The sequence below is a fragment of the Camelus ferus genome, chromosome 9, assembly GCF_009834535.1.
Source record: "Camelus ferus isolate YT-003-E chromosome 9, BCGSAC_Cfer_1.0, whole genome shotgun sequence".
Taxonomy (NCBI): domain Eukaryota; kingdom Metazoa; phylum Chordata; class Mammalia; order Artiodactyla; family Camelidae; genus Camelus; species Camelus ferus.
In genome coordinates, this window is record NC_045704.1 from 20,277,153 (window position 1) to 20,303,432 (window position 26,280).

Here is a 26,280-nt window from a genome sequence, read left to right on the forward strand (position 1 = left end):
TGCAGTTCTTTTGGAATTACATGAAATTTCAATGATTGTTTTTTAATTTATGCGAAATGACTTTAAACTCCATATGGAAAAATAAATGCCTAAGTATCTAGATAAGAAAAATACGAAAAAGAAAATTTCATACCAAATGTCAGACTATAACATGAAGTAATTCTAATCAAATTAATATAGTATTGGCAAAAGAGCAGATAAATGCATCAGAGGAACAAAACAGAAAATACTGAATAGGACTCAGTGTATATGAGCTTTTTCATGTATGGAAAAAGTGCAATTTCAAACCATAGATGAAAGAAACTGTTTATTTAAAAAGGCTTCTGGCAAAACTGGCTTTTTTAACCAGGCAGAAAGTAAAGTTGAACCAACAGCACAAATCATATGAAAAAAAAAAATTCCAGGTGGACTCAGGATTTAAATTTTTCAATAACAATAAAATTCTTGAAAGAAAATGAAAGGAGACTACATGTACACAATCTAGGAATTGGGGATTAACTTTATCAACACAGGCGATGGAAAAGCTGTTAAAAAAAGTAATTGACTGTATTTCTCATTTGCATTGCAAAAGATGCCATCAGCAGCCAATACATAAACAATGATTTAGGGAAAATATTTGCAGAGCCAATCAGAGAAAAAGTCGTCTTGAAATTGACAGGAAAAAGATAACAGCAAAACATGGCAAAGAATGTGAATAGACAGTTGAGAGAAGAGCAAATTCAAGTGGCTGATGGCTCTATCAAAAAATGTTTAGCTTCAGTAGTTGTTGAGGGATGCACATTAAAATTGTAATGAGAACAGTATGCAATTAGGCTGACAAAAAAGAGCAGGCATGCTTTTTGTTGTCAGAACAAAGGATATTCTTAGACACTGCTCATAGAAACTGTGAATTGTTACAGTGCTTTTGAGAAGCAGTCTGGCAATATCTATTATAACTTAAAATACTTACACCACTTTGGGGAATCTTCTTTTAGAAGTAAAACCCCGGTACATGAAAGACATGTCCATTTATTGTGAAATTATCCCTAGTGGCAAAAAAAACCCAAAACACTAGAGTCAAAATAAATGCACATTGGTAGGGAAATTGGAAGAGGGAAGGAACTTTAGTATCCATTCCATAGGATGTTTACATAGCCATTAAGGTGGACAAGTTAAAGGTGGGGAGGGCATAGCTCAGTGGTCGAGTGCGAGCAAGCATGAGGTCCTGGGTTCAGTCCCCAGTACTCACACAGAGAAATAAATACATAAGTAAACCAACCAACCTAATTACCTTCCCCCCCAAAAAAAGAAAAAGAAAAAGAAAAAGGTAGACAAGTTAAAACTATGCTAATGGACTTGAATGGAATTCCACAATGTTTTCTTGAGTGAAAAAAGAAAAGTAGAAGTGTGTAAAATATGACTTTTTGTAAATCAGTTATAAAATGCCTGTAGGTGTTTGAGTGAACATGTATCATACATGTTGGTGTAAGATTTTACATGCATGGAGAAAAGTATAGAAGAGTATGCATCGGGCTGGGGGGAGATGGGTGATGCAGGTGGGTAACTGGGGAGTCAGAGAAGGAAAATGAAAACCCAGAAGAAAAAATATGTAAGTAACTGAACCAAGTATGATATGTCAAGTGTGTGATTAAGAAATTTGACAGGGAAGCTAGAACTCTACTAATTTGTGGAGATATTTCTGGTATGTTGTTAAGTGAAAAACAAATCAAATAATGTATGTGAATCTATTTTTTTAAATTAAAACCTATATGTGTATATATGCATGTGTATGTTTATATGAACAAAGAAAATTGTGGAAGGAAATAAAAAATTTGTTAACACTGGTTATGCTGGTAAGAAAGGGAAATACAAGTAGTTGTTTATTTTATATATATTTGTATTGTTTTACTTGTTGCAAACATATTACTTTTGTAATTTGAAAAACAAAATAAGGAGTGGGGAAAGCATTTTGAAATACATGAAACCTTGCAAATGTTTTTATTTTCTGACAAGATGGCACCCTGGCCTGATCTATTGTCTTTCCCTTAGCTCGGTACTTGGAATATCACCAGAGTAAAAGAGTATGTGTAGATCTAAAGAGCAAAAGGAAATACTTAGAACCCCTCAAGTAGAGAGATGCTCTGGTTTTATTTTGAAATAATTTTTGATTTATGAGAAAGTTGCATTTTCCATTATAGCTTATTACAAGATATTGAATATGGTTCCCTTTGCTATACAGTGGGTCCTTGTTTGTCTGTTTTGTATGTGGTGGTGTGTATCTATTAATCCCAAACTCCTATTTTATCCCTCCCCTCCCCCTTTTCCCCTTTGGTAACTGTAGTTTGTTTTCTGTGTCCATGAGTCTAGTTCTGGTTTGTAAATAAAACTTGTATTTTTCTTTAGATACAAAAAAAAAAAAGTTGCAAAACAGTTCCCAAATAATCTTCCAAAAGCTTCCCCTAATATTAATATCTTATATAACCATAGTATAATTATCAAAACTGGGAAATTAGCATTGATACACTAGTAGTTAAACTATATAGCCCTTCCCACTGATACTCTTCATCGAGTCCAAGATCCAGTCTAGCTCCCACGTTGCATTTACCTGTTATTTCTCTTGAGTCTCCTCCAGTCTATGACAGTTCCTCAGTCTTTTCTTGTCTTTCATGACTTACCCACTTTTGAACAATACTGGCCAGTTATTTTGTAGAATATCCCTCAGTATGGATTTGATTCAGTGGGTTATGCATTAATATTACAGAAGTGATTCAGCTTCAGTGCATCGTATCAGAAGGGACATGTGATAAATCTTATTGGTGATGTTAACCTCGATCATTTGGTTAAGGTGCGCAATGTCAGATTTCCCCACTCTAAAGCTGAGATTTCTGCCTTTGTAGTTAAATATCTCTGGCAAGATACTTTGCAGAGAGGTTTTTTTTTTTTTTTTTTTCTTCAATACATATTAGCTCCATAGATTCTGTATGATTAGCTCTGGCAGAGGGTTTAAGCATCCTCAGTAATTCTGATGGTCAGACAAGGGTGGACCTCTGATATGAATCACATCACTTATCATTAGCTCTGAACAAAGCAACCTCCTCACAGGACAGATATTAATGAGAAACAATTATGACATTTGTTAACACTCATCTTTAGCTTTGGTAACCTAAGTATGTTAGTTATCTAGTGCTACCTAACAAATTATCACAAATTGAGTAGCTTAAACCAACACACATTTGTTCTCTCACAGTTTCTGGGAGTCAGGAGTCCAGACACAGTTTAGCTGGGTCCTCTGGTTCAGGGTCTCACAAGGCCACAGTCAAGGTGTTGGTCAGAACAGTGCTTTCATCTGATCCTCAACTAGGGAAGGATCTGCTTCCAAGATCACATGGTTGTTGGCAGAACTCAGTTCCTTGTGAAATATTAGACTTTTAGGGTCTCCATTTCTTGCTGGCTATGGGCCAGAGGCTACGTTCAGTTCCTTGCCACATGGGCCTCTCCAAAGTACAGCTCACAATGTAGCAGCTAACTTCACATCAGGGAAAGAGTCTGCTTCCAATACAGAAGTAACACTCATGTAATATTGTGCAAGTGACATCCTGTCACCTTTGCTGTATTCTATTGGTTAGAAGCAAGTCACAGGTCCCAGCTACATTCAAGAACAGGAAATCATACAAGAGGAATCCCCTTCCCAGACTTCTAGGAGGTATAAATCATTGGGGGCCATCTTAGAGCCTACCCATCTTGCCAGGAAAATAGAATCGAAAAGTAGGAAGAATTCAGGACGGTGATGTGTTGGGACAGAGATCTGAGTGAGCCACAGGTTCTAGATGTGCTCACTGGGAGTTCCTGAACACTAATTAGAAGTAATATATCCATTGAGCTACAAGTGCATACCGAGTGCTTACCATGAACCACACACTGTTCTTTGCACTGGGGTACAAAAGCAGACAGAAAGGGAAACTGATTATTGTCAATGAGCAAAAAATGAATAGGGAAAGAGTACATAAAACAGTAGAAGGGGAGTAAAATTTTAGATATAGAAAGCCAGAAAGGCTTCAAAAGGAAGCTATGCGCAAGGACCTGAAGAAAGTCAGGGACCTAATAATGCTTCTGTCCACAAAAGACTTCCAGGCAGAGGGAACAGCAAATGCAAAGACTCTAAAATAGGGAGTGTGCCTGGAATGTTGGAGACCAGCAAGACATTGTATTATCTATTGTAAATAACAAATTACCCCCAAATTTACCTACCTAAGCCAACAATAAACATTATTTCACATACTGCCTATGGGTCAGATAGGAATTGCCACTGGAGCTTCTTTTCCCCCGCCCTGCCCCTTCCCAAATCTTTGTCCACCCAGGGCCTCTTTACCCACCCCAGCAAGCCAGAGCCCAAGTGCCTTTTGCACCCACAGGAAGAAAGCCCCTTGCTACGGCCTCTCTGGTTTCCCCACCGGAAGCGGACTAGAAGCTGCTTGACACCTCCTCCAAAATGGCGGCGCTTAGAGAAACCGGTTGCAGGGCGCCGCCGTCTTCCTTATGACCAACACCACGTCGATCATCAGGAGAAGCTGGCGGCTCCTGATACAGAAGTGGCAGTGCCAGAGCTGGGGTCCCCGCAAAAAGGATGGGAACAAGTCAGTGTCAATTTTCTATTGCACCAAGGACAGCCCAAAACTCTGGTCCCAAAAAGACTGAGGAATTGTAGGAAACATTTTCGAGAATGGCTGCCTCCAGGGAAAAAACAGCTCAATGGGCGAAGCTACCTGCGTCACCACTAGAGACCCACCGCCTCAGGGTCACGTGCTTTAGAGGTTCTTCCTCAGTAGTTGGCACCACACAGCCCTACATGTGTAACTGCAGGTGGCAGCAGCGTCATAGGCGGGAGCACCAGGCCTGCCCAATAGAAGGTCGGTTTAAAGAAACCATGGCAACAAGTGGGCTCGCAGAGGGATGAGGCTCAGAGTTTGGGTGCGAGGGACTGAAAACAGGAGTTGGGTGGCAGGAATCTGAGGTTTAGGAATTGGGAGGAAGAGGGTGGGTCTGAGGGACATAGTAATAAAGGGGTCTGAGGAGTGACAAGAAGCAGATGTCTGGTTATCATTGATTCAGAAGTCCAGGGAAGGTCTACGATTGATATGGGTGTCCCAATGGGTCAGGTATGTGGGGTCTTATAATTTGGGGGTGGGTGGGAGATTCTCTGGTAGGTGGGCTTCGGGGTACTGAAGGGATCGTAATGAGTCTGAGGAATCACTGATAAGGGATCCAAAGGGCTGGTGATAAGGTGACTTTTTTTTTTTTAATGGTGGTAAAATACACATAAACAAAATTCGCCATTTTAACCATTTTAATGCATACTGTTTAGTGGCATTTAATACAGTCACAATGCTGTGCAGTCATTATCACTATCTAGTTTCACAGAATTTTCATCACCCCAAAATGAAACACTATACTCCTTAAGCAATCACTTCCCATCTCCCCTACTGCCCCCTCCCCTAGCATCTGGAACCCACTAATCTGCTTTCTGTCTCTATGGATTCATCTATTCTGGAATTTTCATATAAAGGAAATCATAGAGTGTATGGCTTCTTTCACTGTGATGTTTTCTAGGTTTAGCCATGTTGTATCATGTATCAGTACTTTCATTCTTTTTACTGCCAAATAATAGTCCATTGTATAGCTATAGTATATTTGGTTTATCTATTTAGGTGGCCATTTTTGGGTTGTTACACATTTAATGTGTTGTTTACACTGTTGTGAATAGTGCTATGAATATTCTTACACACGTTTATTTTGGAACGCCTGTTTTCAATTATTTTGGGTATATACCTGGAAGTGGAATTGCTGGATCATGTGATAATTCAATGATTGATTTATTGACGAATGAACAAACTGTGCCTTATTATATTCCTACCATCAATGCACAGGGCTCCAATTTCTACCCATCTCCACCAACTCTTGTTATTTTTTAAAAGTTTTTTTTTTTAATTGTAGCCATCCTAATGGGTATGAAGTGGTATTGCCTGGTTTTGATTTGCATTTCACTGAGCAAAAGCTGTCCATCTGCTTGGACTGAAACAAATATTAGGCTAATAAAAAGAAAGTTAAAATTAAAAAAGTAAAATCAAAGGAATTAAGATTTCTACTTTAAAAAATACAACTTATTTTCTCCTCTCACACCATCTCCAAGTTTGTTGTGTAGATTAACATAATAAATCACTTAGAAAAATGCTTAGCAGATAAAAAGACCTCACTAAGATTTAGCTGTAATTATGGGTATCACATAATTTAGCTTCCAAACTAGGATGCTTTTGGGAGTGAAAGAGATTCTTTGAAGCAATTATTTTGGGATGGTAAGAATGAAATCTGACTATCCTAGGAAAATCAGGATCTGTGCTCACTGTTGCTGTTAAGACATTGATCATCACTGTTACGACATTGATCATCACTGTTACAGCCATAAAGACTCAGAACAGTACATGCGAAAGCTTGTCAGACTAAAACCCCACCTACGGTCATGTGAATTATTTACTTCATTTAAAATACACTAAGCCTGACAAAATACTCAGGAGAGTTAAAAGACCTCTATAAATGGAGATATATACTTTGTTCATACATCAGAAGACTTGATATTAAGATGTTCATTCTCTCCAAATTGATCTACAGATTCAATGCAACCTCAGTGAAATTCAGTCCCAGCAAGATCTTTTGTAGATACTGACAAGGTGATTCTAAAATTCAGAAGGAAATGCAGAAGACCTGCAATAGCCAAAACAATCTTGAAAAAGCCAAACAAAGTTGGAGGGCTAACACTAACCTTTCTAAACAATTAATTTCAAACTACAGTAATCAAAACAGTGTGGTTCTTCAGCTCACATAAATAGATCAGTGGAACAGAATTGAGAGTCGAGAAGTAAATCCAACTATATATGGACAACTAATATTTTAAAAGGTGTGAAAGCAATGCTGTGGAGAAAAGGATACTCAACAGATGGTGCTGGAACAACCAGAAAACCATATATTTCTTTTTTTCTAAAAAGGAACTTGGTTCCATCCCTTTCATCACATACAAAACTTAACTTAAAATATGTCGTACACTTAAATGTAAATTTTAAAATTTTAAAAATATAAACTTCTAGAAGAAAACACAGGAGGAAAATTTTGTGACATTGGATTAAGCAACGATTTTTTTGATACAACAGCAAAAACATGATTCCTAAAAGAGCAGACTGATAAACTGTACTTTGTCAAAATTTAAAAATGTCTGCTCTTCGAAGTAAGATTACTGAGAGAGTGAAAAGACAAAGTCACAGAATGGTAGAAAATCTCTGCCAAGCATATATCTGATAAAGGACTGGTGCACAGAATATATAAGAAACTCTCAAAACCCAACAATAAAACAAGCAGCCCAATTTTAAAACTGGGCAACAGATTTGAACATAACTTGCCCCTGCACCCCTCACCCTACCTCCCTCCATCCCTTTATGTCTGTCTTTTCATTAGCGCACTTACTAGTGTTTGAGAGTTTGACATTGTTGACTCTCTCTCAACTGGAACATAAGCTGTTGGGACCTGTCCATCCTGTTCGCTGCTGGGTGCCCCACTTATAGGAGAGTGTCCAGCACTCAGTCAGAACTCAGGCAGTATTTCTTGAATTAAGTGAGGTGCACAAGGCCATGTTGTGAGTTACTGGAAAAGCCATGAACTCTGGGTGGGAAATCCCAGTTTAAGAAGCCCTGAGCATTCAGCGTCCAGGGAGTGAATGGACATCAGTTGATTTATTGTTAAAAGGGCTGGCTTCATGGTCCTGCTGGACCTGAAGTACCAGACTCCATCATTCACCACACCACAGCCACGGTGAACTTCCTCCTTTTCCTTGAACACCCCAGCCACTTCCTGCCTCTCGATCATTGCCTTTGCTGCTGCTCCTTTCCACTGCCTTTCACCAGGAGTGTCCCCTGCTTATCTTCCCATCATCAAGAACCCTCCCCAACTGTCTTACTAGAGACTCTGAACCCCCTACCCTGACTCTAACAGTTCTGAGGTTTACAGAACACCTAAGGCTGCCTGAACTACCTTGTTTATTTTTTGGCTTGATTATTATTAGTCTTCTCTAGACAGCTGGAAGGCCTGTGGGAGACCATGTGTATCTTGTCCATCGCTGGACCTCCAGTGTGGAACAGAGCCCCATACACACCTGTGGCTCAGTGATACACACATGTCTGCAGTTCAGCACTTTACAGATCTTCACCCTTGATCTTCCCACTGACCTCAGGCACTCACCCCCATTTTACATATGGATAAATTCACAAATAAAGAGCCTAATAGTTTGTCCAGTTTCATACTGCCAGGGAGAGTAGTGGTTTCTGCAGACAAAGGTGGGAAATGGGTTTGTAGATCAGAAGGACCAAGTAGACCAGTAGTTCCCTGAGAAAAATAGATCTTACTGTCCTTTTATCTGCAGCTGCTAGAAAAGTGCTTGGCACTCACCCTGTACATAACAACTATTGAGTGAAGTGAGCTAATGGATTGTGAGATTTGAGCTGGGGGAGCAGGATGATCTGAAAGACACTAGATCACTGAGAGTGGTTGGCAGCCCCGGCATCAGAAAGAGGTTTCTGAGGTAAAGGTCCACTCCAGACTCTCCTGCCCCAAGGCCCAGAGCATGTCCTGAACCATGGCTTCAACGGAGCTAGACCACCGTTCTTGGGTTTGACCCAGCTCCCTGCTCTTTGGGTAGTCGTAGCACTCGACAGGGTAGGGGCAGACCACAAGCTTCAGCTCTGACAGCTCGGCTACGAGCTGTAGCAGGTTCTCCAGGATGGATGTGGCGATGCGGTTGCCAGAGAGGCTGAGGCTGTAGAGGAGGAAGCAGCATCTCAGGGCCGGCAGGAGGCCCACGAGGTGCGGATCCCTCAGGCTGCAGTAGTCCAGGACCAGTTCCTGCAGGAAGCCCGAGGCCTCCCTAAGAAGAGCCTCCAGCACTCCTGGAACCATCTGGGAAAGGTCATTTTTGCTCAAATCTAATTTTTTCAGATGTGAGGCCTGAGGGCTCTGGGACAGCCAGCAGATATCACGAATAAGAAGAGCACAGGCGGGGAGCTCCAAGGTCACCAGGGCATCAGACAGGTATCTGAGGAGAGATGGCGGCATGGGGTAACTCCCAGAGAGCAGGGCTGGGGCAAGAACCTTCTCAGGAGCCACCAGACCTCCTAGCCCCACAGACCCGGGTTAGCCCAGGCCCTAGACAGGGCCCAGGTCCAGTATGTAAAGACCTGCTCTGTGATCAGGTGACTGTGTCCCGGGACCAGCCCCACCCCCGAATGTGTGACACTGGTCGCTGACTCAACATTTCCAGGCCTCAGTATTCAAGTCTGTAAGATGAATATCTTATTACTTAACATTTAAGTCTTTTTGGGATGTAGAGGTAATCATTTTTAGAAGGCTAAGCACATAAAATAAACAGTAAATATAGTTGGCCCTTGAACATCACAGCTCTGAGCTGCACGGTCCATTTATATGTGGATTTTTTTCAGTAAATACTACTACAGGACTACACGAACCACAGTTCCTTGACTCCTTAGATGTGGAGAGCCTACTGGAAAATTACCCTCGGAATTTCAACTGCATCCCTAACCCACCCAGGTGTTCAGGGTCAACTCTACTAAAATAGTAGCCATGACCAATGCATAGAAGTTTGGGGGCTGCTGTCATCTCTAGCTTCCCTTCCCCTAGTCATCAGACCCAAGACGCTAGATTTCCAAGAGTTCCCTGGAGATATTCTTCAGGGCAGTTGTCACTGGGAGCAGGGGCACAGGGGTGTCAACTATGACCACTATGTTTTACCTTTACTGCTTCTCTTCCCTTATAAAGATTCATAAGCTCCATTGGGCACACAGTGGGTTCCCAAGAATTATCTGCTGAATCAGTGAATGAAGGTAATTTTCCCTGAGAGGTGGTCTAGCAAGTGGTAAAAGGAACAAACTTCCTGGGTTCACATCTTGGCTGTGCCTCTTACTGGCTGTGTGACCTTAGAAAAGTTCCTTAACCTCTCTGGGTCCTGGTTGCCCCCATCTGTAAAATAGGTGTAATAGAATAGACTTGCTGTGAGTACAGGGCCTAGTGGATGTTTCCTGTTGTATGTGTGAGTTTTTTTATCCCCCCGGCTATAACTTGCCCTCTCTGGGAGTTACCACTCATTAAGGGGCCTAAGACTCTCTCAACTGGCTGGGACGTGCATCCGCTGTGTCCTGGCTCAGTCCCCTGCCCTATCCTGACGTGGAGACCATCATTAAGGAATGGGGAGAAGGGTCCCCTATGCTCACCTGAGAAGGCGGTGCAGGTGGTCTGAGAGGTGGGGAGAGGACAGGCGGAGCATCTGGAGGCGCCCCAGCGAGCTCAGGCGGGAGAGGAAAGAGTTGAAAGCATCGGAGGGCAGCAGCCTGTGAACAGCTGTAGTCTCAAAGATGGGCTGAGGCAGCGTGAGATTGCGCAGGTTTTTCATTTGTTCTACTTGTCTGGCAAATTGGCTTTCACCTGAGAACAACCCAAAGCAATCAGACACGTCCAGCTCTTGAATAAATTCCAGTTGCACCAAGTCCAGGATCTCCACAGTCTGGCTGAACACCACATTCCTGATGTGCAACTTCCCACAAAACAGACGCAGGGGCCGGCAGCTGTGCTGCACTTTCCGCAAAATGCAGGAAACTAATGTGTTCCTGTTCAGGTGTCCAAGGAGATGTTTATATATAGATCCAGAGGTTGCCAGTCCTGAGAAGGCTTCTTCCTCAAGCTTCTCCTTTGCCTGACTTTGGTCTTGGGAACCTCTGGTTCCATCCAGGCAGAATATAAGAAAGGGGAGTCAACTGCATCCTCAAAGCTGTAATTAGGCTCTATGAGGTCAGGGTCACGTCTGAAATCGACCACCCTCAGTCTTGATTTCCTGAGGGAAGAGAAGGAAACACAACAACCAGCTGAGGCCAACACTGGACTTTCCATCCCCATCACAAGCCCTGCCTTTCCCCAGCTGCTCTCCCTCTGCAACTAGCCCGCCTCCATCCCTCCCTCCTGGAGTTTTCTCACATGGTGCACCCGCATGAGTGGCTGAAACACTCCCCTTTAAACATCACAGCTTTGCCACTGACCCCAAAAGGTTGCTTGGGTGATGTCAAGGGTTTCCTTGGAGTGGATGCTGTTGGTGTCCTGCACACCCACCACTGTTGTCTGCTAATGACTCATAGCCGCCCCCTTCTCCACAGAACTACCCTTAGCCAAACAGGAGAGAGCTGGCCTGGGAAGCCAAGCGTCTTCTTCCCTAGGGGGCGGGAGGATACTCAACCAATGGCTGACAGGCATGGGGAACAGGGGACAGAACCCTGGTCTCTTGCCCAGTGTGGGACCCTCCTCTGTGGTGCAGTACACACGGGAGAGCTCCCTGTGGGATCAGGCTGAGGTCAGCCTTTAGCAGAGACCACATGCTTGCCTAGCTCCCCTGCCCTATCCTATACGCCTCCCATTCCCCAAAGAGCACTTCCCCACCTCAGTCTCTGCTTCTAGAAAGCTTGTCCAGACACATCCATTTCCTCCATCAGCAGCCATTGGAGCATCACCTTGTGCGGGTGCACGTTCCCTTCATAAGGGTGGACCCTCCTCTCTCTCTCTGTCTTCCTCTGTCTCCCTCCTCTCCAGGTCTCCCAGCCCCCCTACCTGGTCTGGACTCCGCGTGCAGGCAGGGCATCCAGGCTGTGTAGTACAGTCCAGAGGCTGTCCTGATAAGACCTTGGATCCACCAGGTGAAGCCCCAGGTGGAGCTCAGGGATGGGCCAGGCCTGCACCATGGCTCTGAGGAGCTTTCTGTGCCATCCTTTGAAGGCCACAGTGAACACAGTGGGGAAGAGGTTGACAGGGAGTTCATTCAGGGCCCGAATGGTAAAGGCCTCATCTCTCAGCAGGCTCTGGAGGGCCAGGTCCTTGAGTCAGGGTGGGATCCAGCTGTTCATCTCCTTGACCTGGCTGCAGGGTGAAGGGGAGACACTGAAGACCTATCTGAGGGTTGCTCTGATCCTGCCAAGCCTGGATTTCCCTTGTGGTCCAAGTTATGGAGAGGGTTTCAGGGCCCTAACCACCCTGGCAGAAGGCATTTCTGTTTATTTAGTTAGTGTCGTTCACATACTCTGTGTTATTTACGGCTTGTTCTCATCACATGACAGTCTTAGCGCTGACATCATGTATCTAGAAGGTAGCAATCCCTATTGCATGATATTTCAGGGAATTTCTTATATCTTAAAAGTTGCTCATTTCATCACACATTTTAACGATATCCAATTTTCACATGATTAAATAAATGTTAACATATTATTTCACAGTAACACTGTGATGTATTTAACTGCCAGCATTTAGTGCTTCTCTAATACTTTTCACATGTTAGTCTATATACATTGTTTGGTATTCTGTACTAAAATTTCAAAATGAGTTGTTAAAAAAAAAGGGGGGGGGTGTCAGTAAGAGGGTAAACTTTTTTTCTTTGATTTTTTTCTTTCACTTAATTTTTTAAAATTCCTTTTTCATCATTTTTCTTTCTTCTTTTTGGTGGGGGGGGGGAGGTAATTAGGTTTGTTTATTTTTAGAGGAGGTACTGGGGATTGATCCCAGGACCTCCTACTTGCTAAGCATGTGCTCTACCACTGAGCTATAACCCCTCCCCACTTCATCATTTTTCTTGATAGCCATTTTACCCATATTTGTCTACAAGCAAGTGTGCTTACTGATTTTCTTTTGAAGCCTCATCCTGTATAGTCTTTATTCCTTGCTTACAAAAATATATGAGCCAGCTTTTAAGGAAATCCAGGAGAATAAACACCACAGCCAAGCCTGTAGAGAAACTTGTGTGCAAACACTTGGTCAAAATTAAACCAAAGCTCTGTGATTGGACCTTTTCCTTCATTTAATATAAACAAACATGCTTTGTGTCTGGCTCTGGAGATACATCCATGAGTAACACTGGAAATAACTCTTCTCAGACCTTTGCTGGGAGGAGAGGTGCAGCTTGGTCTCTGAGAAGAGATTTGTAGTGAAATAAGATGTCCAAAGTGACCACGTGAGAACTTGTCTGTGAATTATGGCCCCTTTTTTTGACTGATGCGTATGGACACTTTAGGGTAGGAATATCAGCTAATACTTGATGAGATGTATAATCAGGATTTTGACATTCTTCAGAGGTTAACAAGAGCAGCAGGGTTCTGCTGTGAAATGTGTCAGATCATTCACCACAAATCAGCTGATTGTGTGAAGGTTTATGTGACTTCCTTACATACCCTGTTGAGGTTCACTGGTAGCTTTTTAAGCATTCTGCCCTGGGGAGGAGGAATCTTCAAAATATTCTGTATAGATAGGTTCAAATCTAGAAAAGAAGATATCTGGACTGTTCTAAGGAGGTTTCAGAACATCTCCCACTTAACAGACTCATTAGACAGGCGTTAAAAATCCTTAAGAAACAAGTGGCTTGTTTTTAGTGCACAGCAGCAGAACGGAGGAGGGAACTGAAGAGATTTTTTTGTTTTTATTTTCTTTTGTAATTGCTTATTTATCCATAAATTCATGGAAGGAATGAAAACTGGTTGAAATTACGTGCCTGTTATTGACAGGGAAAACTTCAGTTTTATGCTTTCAGTTGCATTTTTTTTTTTTTTTTTTTTTAGTGGAAAAAAAAAATCTTGGTACATGTAAGTGGGGAAAACATCCAGGTGTTTGGATTTAAAAACTTGATAAAAAGCTAATTTGATTGGTAGAGGGCAAACAGGTGTGTAAAACATTTTATTTCTTTGTACTTAACATTTTAAGTCCTTAATGTCTTGGCTTTCCCCCCCAAACTCAGTATAAGTGATGCAGTCCTCTTGTGCTTCTCTAACTCATCTCCCACATTCTTTTATTTATAAGAGATGGAAAAGAATATCATACTAGATTGTCTCACTTAAGGCAGGTAGCCTTGATATCATAAAGCTCTCTTTCCATATCTTAATCCAGGCATAAATATCCAGTGAATGATTCTCATTAGAGAGCTAACTAATAATCATTGTTGGAAGCACGTAATTGAAGTATGCAGCAATGTTAACTATTTATGATTTGCTTTCTCTTTGTAGAACACAAAGTAATCATAGTGGGACTGGATAACGCAGGGAAGACCACCATTCTTTATCAATTGTAAGTATGTGGGTTTAATTAAGGTTTTTGTTATTTTAGTTATTGGAGTTAATTTTGTATAATTAGAATGAGATACCATTATAGTGGGAAAACTTAAGACACGTAGTTTTGTCTTCTAGCAGACACAAAATTTATTAAAAAGTGAATAGGGTAAACTGTTGTATGTTTGCTACAGCCTTCAAAAACATGCGTCTTTTTCCAGCCTTGAAAGAAAGAATTAATATTAAACTAAAACTAAGTGAAGCACAAATTCTCCCGCTGGAATGAAGGGATAAAGTGCGTTTCACTTAGGTCTTCCCACTCTGAGGTGCATGTGGCCAGACAGATGCCTATCCAGGAAGTTTCTGCTACTCTCCTGCCTAATAGCTCTGGAAGTTTAAAACATTTCCAGGCTTGGCAACTCACCAGAAATGAAGATCGCCCCTGAAAATAACTGCGTTAGTAGCTTGCAATAGGAAGAGGCTTGAGCCTTTTAGAGAAATACTTTAATACTTTAAGGAAATTTTAACAGGCCATCAACCCCCTTGTCAGATGACCTCCCATTATCTTCGGTTCCAAAGAAATGATCCTTGTTAAGCAATGGAAATGAATCTGTGTCCCTACGTTGTAACGAATAGTTACTAAATGCCGCGCACCATCGTGTGGCTCTTAACCTCTCCGCGCCGCATCTTAAGTGTAGCAGCTGAGAGCTTTCACTTAACCAGTTCTTCATGTATTTTCAGCTATTTTGCCAGAAAGCTACCAACTTCTGGCTTGTTGTTTCAGAGTTTAATAACCACGTGTTTTTTTTTTTTTTTAAAACATTCATTCATTGGCCGTGATGTATTTTAATATGACTTAACCTTTAGACATCACATCACATTTCAGAAACCTGCCATCACTGTTGAAGTAATTTTGCACATAGCTTCAAAATATGTATGTACATGTATATAAAGCCCAAGAGAGAGTTATAAGCTTTTCCACCACAGTACTGATGTGTTATAGGTAAATATGTATTTGTTGAATTAATTAGTGTAGCTTCACTGGTGATTCTGATAATACATGTGATAGGAGCATCAGCATTCTAATACGTACATTTTCATTTGCCCAAGGTGTTTTCAAGACTGCAGTTTCGGTTAATAGGCATGCAGTAATTTTTATGCCTCAGCTGGGTCTGTTTTCTCACATAAATAGTCTTCAGAATTACAGACAGCCTACTGTGCAACGGTGACTACTTTGCAAGTCGACGACAGTCACCTGGAAACCTGCTCTTTCAGGATGGGGCATTGGTTCTGCTCTAGCCGGTAACAGGGCACGGGGGCTACTGGAATTTTGGCCACAGAGATGCAACTTCTCCTCACAGTTGCCTTCTATCCAGATCAAGCCTGTAGTTTACTCCATTAAAAGAACAAAAAAACCAGCCTTCCTTCAGGATTTGTTCTGTCTAGGTATTTGCAAAAATGTTCTCCGGGGTTCCATTTCTGTTGCTAGTGGTTACCATCACTGATGCAAGTAAGGAAGGTTGATTCATATAAAAGTACAGGGAAAATGTGCTTCAGGTTCTCGGGATTGATGAGCTTTTATGGTGTCTGTCTTTTAACAGCTTAATGAATGAAGTGGTTCATACATCTCCAACCATAGGAAGCAATGTTGAAGAAACAGTCATGAAGAACACTCATTTTCTCACGTGGGATATTGGTGGTCAGGAGTCCCTGCGGTCATCGTGGAACACGTATTACACAAACACTGAGGTACGCTACAGGTACTTCTGAAGTTGAATGAAAACAACCAAGGGGTAAACCCAGAAAACAGACTGGACATAAGGCATAGCGACACTGCCTTTCAATAAGATTCTCTTTTGTGAGGAATGTGAGGTCCTCAAGTAGAAGAGAAGGGCAGGCGGCAGGAGTAACGGGGGCTGTCATCAGTGGAGTGCTTCCTGTAGTCAGGCTTGCTCTCGGCGGCCCCTCAGGGTGATACTGTTAGAGCTCCATTGTTGGAGAAATCGGACACTGGAACAAACTATGTAACCTTTCACAACTTTATAAGAGACCCTGGTTAGGGGAGGAATAAAATATTATAAGTGTAATTTAATACAGGATTTTTAAGTAATATGAAATTGAGCATTCACAATTTTGGGGGGACTTTGGTTTAATTGAAAAGCAAATGGATGTGCAGGCCAGCCCCTCCCCAGTGTTCTCTTGTCATTTATTTTATTTTCCTAGTTCACAGTCAACCTGGACAACAAATCTGGAATATCTTCTACTTTTGTTTTTATTTCTTACAGGTAGGTTTTTTTGTTTGTTTGTTTTAAACTGTGCAGTGTGATTGAGAGAGGTTTGTCCTTGGGAATACTAATGCCCATTTGGGTCTACGATTTTTCTTTGCAAAGAGGTACACAAAATTAATTATTTTTTCTAAATGGAAGCCTCTTAAAACTTGAGTGTTTTTTGAGGGGTGGGAGTGCAGAGGAGGTGGAGTACTGATGCAAGGAATTCTGAGTGAATAAATTGCCTTTAAAAAAAAGAACCATGTATTCCTCTAGGTTTATACTGTAATAGCATATGTGTATGTGCAGATATAGTCCAGGGCAGTGCACGAGTGGTCACACCAAGATGGCATGTCATAGATGTTCAGCAGATGTGGGAGCACTAAGTTTTTTTTTTTTTTTTAATTTGCAGGGGGAAGATAAGTTGGGAAGCTAATATTTATGGTTATAGGTTAGTTTAACATATCTTTCTGCAGTAAAATAACATCCCAAAACTAAAATTTGTTAGAGAATAAGGAAAGAACAACATTGCAGCAAAGCTGTTGGAATGTTTTCAAAGCTGACAGTTAGCTCCAAGTGTGAAAAGGACATTTATCTTTGGTGAATAGGTAAAAGTTGGTTCTGGCTGATCCACGTATATTTACAGCATTACTAAGTGGTAGTTTTTGAAATTGCTGGAACTTTAGAAGACTCTGCGTGGATCCAGAAAGAGGTACATTATTACTGATGCCATTTGCAGGAAATGTTCTTTAAATAAACCATTTCTACAAGAATATCAAAATTACTGCAAAGAACCTTTGGCCTCTGATGTAAGCCCACCAGCATAGCACATGGCACTTGCAGTCAGACTCTTGTAGGGCTCTCGTCTGTGTGGTGGTTCTCCCACCGCCTTGTTCACCCTGGTCTTGCTTCTTCAATTCTTTACATGGAGGGATCGTTCAAAAGCTGAAATGTCTCCACTTTAATACAGCGAGTCAAAGTTGTTGATTAATTCCTGACACCTTCCTCTCATTAATTTATAGTTACCTCCCCATAAGAAAGTTTGCCGTGTTTCTTATATTTATCCTTTCTATTTTCTTTTCTTTTATCATTCTCAGCCCTTTCTCAGTTTATGTACAGGTTCCTATAGTTGTCTCTTTCCCTAATTTTAAAGCCATCTGAATAATCTGATTCTACCCTTCCTGTCTCGATTTCTTTTACATCACTTCTCTCCTATAACTCTTGAAACCACTTCATCTCACTTCTTAGCTTTTTCTTCTGCATAAGATGTTCCATTTAGGGGCCCTTTCTCACTTTACCTTCTTATTTTTCTTATCAAAGATACATTATTTTTAATGTATTACCTTCACCTTTTTTCACACACACCATTACCAATAGCTTTCTCCTGTTCTCTTTGCAGTCTTTAATTTCATCTGCATCTTTAGTATGTTCTTAACACCCAAGTATATTTATACTTAGCATATTTTTCTTGCCCTTTTATTGTTGATATTGTCATGTAAAAATGTCTTATTAGTTTTTTTTTTAAATGTGTTTCTTTTTTTTTCTTTGAAACTAGCCTCTTTCTAAGAGGCAGGAGAGTGTCTTAAACATAATTATCAATTGCTTGAATGAGTACAGAGTACTTTTAAGTTTTAGTGAAAGTTACTTAAATTACTGTGACTTTCTTTTTAAAAACTACTTTTTATTACCTGCATTTAAAAATAAATCTTAGTACATATTAGGGTATATTATACATTCAAGCATCACCATTTGAAAATAAACTTGGGCATGGTTTTTATTTGTTGAATTATGAGTTATTTTTCTTATTAACATTTGGATTTTGCTGCTTGATGTGATTCAGTATAATGTAAACTCCTGATGATGAAAACGCAGTAGACCGTTTTATAGTGATGATGATGCCATCACAGAAAGTACTTCTAGCATTTTGAGTAGTTTTGCAGAGCACCTCACATCCCCTTCAATTTTCTTCCTTTTTCTTTTTTTCACTTCTAGTTCATCATTCCTGTGGTCGATAGCATTGATGGAGAACGACTAGCTATTATAAAAGAAGTATTATACAGAATGTTGGCTCATGAGGTAAATTTTGAAAGCAAACATAAAATAAATGGAGTAAGGTATCCATATACAGGTTTTGCTTTTTTTTACAATGATTAATGTCCTCTGCTGTCAGTTATTTTATTGTTAACAATGTTTTGTATATTAAATTGATGAAAGCTTTCAAGTCAAAATTTTTAGTGCTTTATTAAACTTAATAAAGCCTACCACATTAATTTGGAGATTAATACCATTATTGAAAATATTTTTCAAACTACTTAGCCATACCTTAAAAAGTCTGATAAATTGAGGCAAGAAAGAGGAAAATTTAAGTGCTTTTCCCCCTAGAGCTTATTAAAGCTGAAAATTCTTTAGTGAATAATTTGGGATCATTTTTTGAAATAGTTCTTATACACAAAGGACTTAGATAATAAAATACATTCATGTACCCACCAGTCAACATAAGATACTAAATCTTAGACCTCTCCAATCTGATTTCCTTCCCTTGTCTTCAGAGAATTCTAAAAGAATTCTCCCATCCTAAAGGTAGTGATCATTACTCCTGTGTGTAATTTTATACTTTTATTACTTTTTTTTTATATACCTATCAGTTCTATAGAATATAATATTCCATGTTGATAAAACAACTTTATATGGTGGTATCCTGTGTGTGTGTTTGTGTGTGTGTAATCTTTCTGTAACTTGGTTTAGGGGTTTTTTTGCACAACACTGTGATTTATCTATGTTAGTACATGCAGCTTTAGTTCATTCCTTTTAACAACTACATAGTATTCCACTGTATGAATATACCACATTTCATCTATTCTTCTATTAATGAACACAAGTTATTTCTAATATTTTGGTAGTATAAACAGTGCTGCAGTAAGCATTAATCAGTAGCTTAGGTTATAGAAAGACTAGTAAGTACTGCCCAACCCCTCCTGCAGTACTCTCCTTTAAACTTTGGAGGAATAACCAACCCTTAGTTTCATCTCTTCCATTGCCTTGTTAGTGTCTATTTTGTGTATTTCTGTTCCGATCTCATTATCTCTCCTTCCTTTACTGACTTTAGGCTTAATTTGTTCTTTTTCTAGTTCCTTGAACTATAACCTTAGATTGTTTAAGATTTTTATTGTTTCTTAATGGAAGACTTTATCACTATTCACTTCCCTGTTAGAACTTCATTTGTTGTGTCCCATAAGTGTGGGTATGTTATACCTCCATTTTCACTTATCTCTAGATGCTTCAAAATGTCTCTCTCAGTTTCTTTGTTGACTGATTCGTTGTTCAGGAGCATGTTATTTAACCTCCACATATCTGTAAATTTTCCTGTTTTCTTCTAGAAATTGATTTCTTCTGGTAATTGATTTCTAGTTTCATACCATTCTGGCTTGCTTGATATGATTTCAGTCTTCTTAAATTTATTAAGGCTTGTTTTGTGGTCTAACATGTGATCTATCCTGCATTATGTTCCATGTGTGCTTGAGGAGAATGTGTTCTGGATGGATGTTCTATAAATGTCTTAATTCTAACACACCCCAAAGAGCTACACCACCATAGCAAATTCCTTTAGCCCTTTGGGTCTGTTTCTTCACTGTGCAATGGGAAGAGGAAAGACATAAAATGAATTCCAAAATCCCTTACTGCTCATCAAGTAAGAATTAAGTCTCAAAGTTTCCTTTACCTTAATTTAAATTCAACAAACACTTGTATTCATCCTAGGCACTGAACATTTCCAGCCACCACCAGGAAGGTAACTATGGTTTAGCAAAATGAGATCCAATTCCATAGTACTTTAAGTTCCACACAGAAAAATTCATATGCAAAACTAAAGGACTTAACTTTAAAGAAAACTCTACAAAGACATCACAAACCTAATGTGATAAATAAAAGTAACTTAGGGTATACCTTAAATTATTACTCTCACTTTTTTTTTTTTTTGCTGGAATGGAAGATGAGGCTTAAAATATTTACACTGTTTAGTCTATAACAAAAGACTCATGAGCCATTTAGGTAAAGCAACTAATGCCACTTTTAGGGGGGAAGAAAAAGAAATGAGCAGTAAATTTCTCTTCCAATGGGAGTTTTATGCCAGGCCTTAGAATTTAAGAAACTTGTATCATTCTGAAACAGAGGGGAATAAAACTTATCCTGAGAGGTGTTTTACAGTGATGAGCATTAATATAAGACGATAATTGAGCATGCTCTCCACATTACTTTTGAATTTCATGTATTGGATTTATACTCTCTAAAAATAAAATGTAATTTAAATGCTTGAATCTTGTATGCTAGACCTGAGGAAACTGTAGCTGAAATATTCACTGAAATTAAATGAAAATCTTAACTACAAAGTTTCTTCTCTTCTTCCATAAGGAAATCATTACCAATAGATTTTTTGATACTGATGTTTAAAAGCCTTATTTTTGCAAATAACATTCTGTAGATTCAAAGTGTATTTAAAATGATGATTAAGAGCTCCCATGGCTTCCCAAAAATTCATTTGTGGTTTACCCTGTTACCATACCTGTCATATACTATTCACTTACATTATAAAATTTTAGAATACACATCTTAGATGATAAAACATCAACAATATAAAAAACCTTTGCCTTTTATGAGTTTGAAGAGACAGAAAAGACATTGAAATATTTTTTCTTAAATGTTTGAAGTAAACAATATAATATTTTTTAAAAAATCAGCAGCTGTATAAACAGCTCATACAACTTAATAAAAAGACTAACCATCCAATCCAGAAATGGGCAGAAGACCTAAGCAAGCAGTTCTCCAAGGAAGACATACAAATGGCTAGTAGGCACATGAAAAAATGTTCAATATCGCTAATTATCAGAGAAATGCAAATCAGAACTACAATGAGGTATCACTTCACATCAGTCAGAATGGCCATCATTAAAAAGTCCACTAATGATAAATGCTAGAGGAGGTGTGGAGAAAAGGGAACCCTTCTACACTATTGATAGGAATGTAGTTTGGTGCAGTTGTTATGGAAAACAGTATCGAGATTCCTTAAAAAAACTGAAAATAGACTTTCCATATGATCCAGCAATCCCACTCCTGGGCATATATCCAGAAGGAACTTTAATTTAAAAAGATACCTGCACCCCAATATTCATAGCAACACTATTTACAATAGCCAAGATGGAAACAACCTAAATGTCCATTGTCAGATGACTGGATAAAGAAGTTGTGGTATATTCATACAATGGAACACAATTCAGTCATAAAAAGTAATAAAATAATGCCATTTGCAACAACAAGGATGAACCTAAGATTGTCATGGTAAGTGAAATAAGCCAGAAAGAGAAAGAAAAATACCATACGATATCACGTATGTGGAATCTGAAAAAAAAAAAAAAAGGACAAACTTATTTACAAAACAGAAACAGACTCACAGACATAGAAAACAAACTTATGGTTACCAGTTGGGGACGAGATTAGGAAGGGGTAAATTGGGAGTGTGACATTTGCAGATACAACTACTATATATAAAGTAGATAAACAAGTTTCTACTGTACAGCACAGGGAACTATATTTAGAATCGTAGTAACCTATAATAAAAAATATGAAAATGAATATATGTATGTATATGTATGACTGAATTATGTTGTATACCAGAAATTGACACAACATTGTAAACTGACTATATCTCAATTAAAAAAAAATCAACAGCTGTGTTATATGGGCTTTTTTTTTTCTTTTTGGTCCTAAAAGATGATAGAGAGTAAACTATGCCCCCAACATAAGTTGTGTGCAGAGGTCCAGAGAGCCACAGAAATGTGCTTTAAGCATTTATTTATGGCAAGCATAGTGTGAACCAGAGGCAGAAGGCCTGGATCCTATTTCTGTTGTTAAAAACTTGATATGTGATTTTTGGGCAAGTCACTCCACCTTTCTGATCTGCTCCTTTATCTGTGAAACAGGAGGAACCATCTGACCTAGGATTTCTTCCAGTTCCTATAATTAACATCTGTGTGAATCCTCAATACTGCACCTGAGGGGCACGGGACATGGGCAGAAGCACTCACAGGAGAGCATTTACTCTGCTGGTCATGCATGCTGCCAGGAGGGGCCAGATTCTGTAGAGAGCCAGACACTAAATGGCCTGGCTTCATGCCTTGGCCAAAAAACACCATCGATGACTATGAGGGCACTTAAAGAGACTCAGCAAGAAACAAACTATTTTCTGAACATAGTCCAAGAACTAGGTAGGGGGTATGTGAGCCTTTACAACCTCAGACCCCTTGTGTTTCCAGCCTTTTATCTTGGCTAGCAGAAGGCCTGAGTTCATTTAGGTGACCTGTACTTTCTAAGCCTTAAGAGAAATACTTCTGAAAATAAATGGTTCTCATCCCCAGCCCCTTGTCTGACCCTTGAAAATACATATATTTTTACACAGCAGCTATAATACATGCAGCACTCAGGACACCTTCATTAGACAGGTTAGCATAGTGGTTAAAAGTATGAAATGAGCGCAAATCCTGGCTCTACTACTTAGCTGCTTTGTGATCTTGGGAAAGAAACTTAATCTCTCCGTTCTTCAGGTTCCTTTTCGGTAAAATAGGGAAATTAATAAAACCTAATTTCATAGAATGTTGTGAAGATTGATCAAGATAATGCATGCAAAGCAGTTAGCATGGAGCACAACATAAAATATAATTTAGTAAGAGATAGATAGATAGATAGGATCCATCTTTCAATCCTGGGACCTGGGACTCCCTGAAAAGGCTTATGTGAAGGCCAAAGGCAATTTTCTGAAGTAAATGACATCTGCTGATCTTTCCTCTTCTGAACAAACAATATGGCAAAGATTCAAAGCTAGGCTCAGCTCTTACTAACAGGATCCTGCAGGAATCAGGAGGAAATGAGATTATTCTTAAAAGTAGGAAAGAGTTATGCTGGTTTCAGACAAGATCCTTGTGAAAGATAGAAGGACACACATACACAAAAAAACATTTAATATGGTCCTACAGAATCGAAGGAAAGGGGTTGCTTTTCATTTATGCCTTCTCAAGCATTGCCAGTATTAACAGCTGCAGAATTTTATAACTGGATGGCTCCTTCGAGACCATCTAGTTTAACTCCCTTACTTGATAAGTAGCTGAGGCCCAGAAAGATAAAGCAACTTATTTGAGGTCATTCAGCAGTAAATGACAGTGCCAAGACAAACCAGTTTTCTGACTCCTCCCATTTGCCACCCAGTGCGCCTGCTGGTATCTTTCACCAAGTCATCATCCTGTCCTTGTGCCAAAAGGGCATTAAAACGCGAGCGCACACACACACATTTCTCACTTTTGCCCAGTTTCCCAAGAGGTAGAGAAGCAGCTCAACCCCTAAAACCTTCTTCCCACTGGGATTTGAGGAGGATTCCAATCTATACCCTCTCCCAGGCCCTCTTTGGAGTTTCTGCTCTCCTTTCTGTTCACGGTCACTCTTAAGGGCTCTTAGGAGTTCCTCACCCCAAAGATCAGGCACATCTCAGAGCATAAGTTACCACCTGCTAATTTGCAACTTTGCACCTTCCCACAAATGCTATACCTTGAGGCAGGAAAATACAGAACTATTATTGTTTCCTCCAAGCTCCCTAATTGAATTCAGCGAGAACTGATCCCTATCTCCCTAGGATAACTCAACCAGGTTTGTTTATATACTGCCTGTATGTGAAGGGCAGGAGAACTCTTAGGCATGCCTAACTCTGAAAGCAGGAGAAGGAGGGCACCAAGGAATAGGAGATGGATTGGGGGAAGGAGGGAGATGAGTAGAAGGAACACAGCGACCAAATTGCAAAGTCTGGATCCTGGGGACAGCTATACTGTGAGACTGACTCACCGCTGAGGAGACAGAACTGCTGAGGGGATTGCACTGTTTTCATTATGCACTCTGGTGACTGACTAACAACAAACTGGCGCCCCCAAACTACACATGTAGGAGGAAGCAGGCAAAGGCTATCCTGAAGTAGCAGAAACGATGAACTCTTTTTCCTCCCTCTCCCTTCTCCACTCTCATGAGAGGCTTGTCACTCTGCACCTTGCTGCGTACCCTGAGCTCACCAGATTTCAATGCATCATCCCTGTCGGGGAACTCCTCTCTCTGATCTCCGGAGGGTTAGAGAGAAACAGAGCATATCTCAGCTCTACCAAGAGCTGCCCGTCCTTTGCCCCTTGCTGGGGAACTGACTTGAGAGAACGGCTTTCACAGAGCGTTTGAAACTGACAAACGCGGGGCGCTTCTTGTCCCTAAGCACATACGCCTGCCTGGGGTGTCCCTCAGCCTGGGTCTCTGCTTTGAGAGTGGGAGGCGTTAAGTGTCACAGCCATGCATTCCTTCCCCACACGCTCAACTGACAACAAAACCAGAAGGAAGACGTTGCTTTTATCTTTTTTCCCTCCTTACCTGAATTCCGGGACCAGGTTAGGCTGCAACCTGTAGAAAGCAGCGGAGAGAGTGACCAGCCACCCGGGCTTGTAACTCCCGTTCTCGCACTCCAGATAAGGCGGGGACCAGTTGACATGGCTCTTGTCCCCGCTAAGCCCGTCCCTGCGCCGCCAGCTATGGCCCAGGCCCCGGGGCCCCTGATTGGAGCCGCGGCGGTGTAAGTGGGTCCTCCACTTGCGCCGGAGGCCGTGGAACCACTCGGTCGCCAGCATGGCGTTGGCCAGGTGGTGTGCCGAGGATGACAGGTCCTGGAGCAGTATGCGACTCTCCTCACGTGTGGCCTGGAGGAAGACCCGCAGGGCGGGCGCGGACAGCAACTCCATGCTGAAGGTGATGGCTTCCTGGGAGATGCTGGGCTCACCCTCCAGGAGGCTCCGCACTAGTGCCCGGTACCACTCCAGATCATCCTGCAAGTTCTGTTCCCGCGACTTATTGCTGTGCAGCATCATATTGAGGAAGTTGGTGGCGTGTGTCAGCGTGTCCAGCGCCCCGTGCAAGGAGGGATGGGAGCTGGCTAGGGCAGGCGACTTTCCCGGCAGGCCCGCCAACTCGTGGCGACTGGAGCAGTTGGCTCGCTTCAGCTGGTGGGAGTCCCCGGTGTAGAGGTAAGAAGCCACGTCCATGGGCACCTCCTCGGCAAGTTTCTGCGCCAAGATGGTGCCGTCGGTGGAGCGGCTCCAGGGAGCTGAGGCGTCCGAGGCAGAGGCTCGAGCCCACTGTTGGGAGTGCTGCTTCGCCCTCAGGGTGCTCTCTCGAGGGGAATCCGGCCGACCCGGAGGGTCGCGGCTAGCGCCAACAACTCCCAATCCCAGATGAACGAGCAGGAAGCAGAAGAGTAAGGGGTAAGCCATGGCTCCCATCTGCATGGCTCCCATCTGCCTCGCAGAGCGGAGAGGAGGTAACGGGAGGAGTCACTTTTAAAATTTTGATCGTGAGCCTATCAACAGTACGACTTTTACTAGGGGTCTTGCCCCTCCTCCAGATGGCACCTAGTCCAAAAGGACTTTAGAGTAAAAATGTTACGAAATACGCCTGGCTGACTAAGCTACCGTCACAGGAAATCAAATCACCTGTGTCAACGCTGGCATTGGGTCCGCTCGGGGTTACGCACCTCGCAGCCTTGAGCCGAAAAGGTTACATCCCCTCTCGCTGCCGCCAGCTATAGTTAGCCTGCTTAAGTCTTTCTGCTCAGCAGCTTCCACCGCCGCTTTCATTGAGGTGTGTTTGAGAGCCGCTGCTGCCCTGCCGCCGCCGCTGCCCTGTGCCGCCGCTTGCCGCCGCCGCTGCTGCCCTGCCGCCGCCGCTAAACTGCCGCCGCTGCTAACCTGCCGCCACCGCTAACCTGCTGCCGCCGCCGCTTGCCGCCGCAGCCG

General features: G+C 41.4%; 2 protein-coding genes across 6 annotated transcripts; one reads left to right on the forward strand and one right to left on the reverse strand.

Annotated features, from left to right (window-relative positions):
* Positions 1-156: 156 nt before the first annotated feature.
* LOC102511950 (probable G-protein coupled receptor 158) lies at positions 157-26,280 on the reverse strand. 5 transcript variants are annotated; one of them, XM_032488036.1, is made up of 5 exons: positions 25,978-26,278; positions 24,866-25,767; positions 21,791-21,814; positions 11,683-11,988; positions 10,791-10,918 (listed from the first exon to the last, which is right to left on the reverse strand). In XM_032488036.1, the coding sequence occupies exons 1-4, from the start codon at positions 25,993-25,995 to the stop codon at positions 11,952-11,954; spliced, it is 981 nt and encodes a 326-aa protein (XP_032343927.1). In that variant the 5' UTR covers positions 25,996-26,278; the 3' UTR covers positions 10,791-10,918; positions 11,683-11,951. The 5 variants fall into 5 exon arrangements, with proteins under 5 accessions (XP_032343924.1, XP_032343925.1, XP_032343927.1 ...); XM_032488033.1 differs by lacking the exons at positions 11,683-11,988; positions 21,791-21,814 and adding an exon at positions 157-1,025 and having other exon boundaries at positions 10,302-10,918; positions 25,978-26,280; XM_032488037.1 differs by lacking the exon at positions 21,791-21,814.
* LOC116666050 (ADP-ribosylation factor-like protein 5B) lies at positions 15,728-22,602 on the forward strand. Its single transcript, XM_032488048.1, has 3 exons — positions 15,728-15,905; positions 18,416-18,499; positions 22,396-22,602. Exons 1-3 carry the CDS (start codon positions 15,762-15,764, stop codon positions 22,468-22,470), a joined length of 303 nt encoding a protein of 100 aa, XP_032343939.1. The 5' UTR covers positions 15,728-15,761; the 3' UTR covers positions 22,471-22,602.

Coding starts and splice junctions, on each gene's coding strand:
- LOC116666050 (XM_032488048.1), top strand. CDS start 15,762: ATGAATGAAGTGGTTCATACATCTCCAACCATAGGAAGCAATGTTGAA. Junction 15,906..18,415: donor CGTATTACACAAACACTGAG/GTACGCTACAGG, acceptor TTTCACTTCTAG/TTCATCATTCCTGTGGTCGA. Junction 18,500..22,395: donor ACAGAATGTTGGCTCATGAG/GTAAATTTTGAA, acceptor TCTGTGAAACAG/GAGGAACCATCTGACCTAGG.
- LOC102511950 (XM_032488033.1), bottom strand. Junction 10,919..24,865: donor AACCTGGTCCCGGAATTCAG/GTAAGGAGGGAA, acceptor CTCTTCCCTCAG/GAAATCAAGACTGAGGGTGG.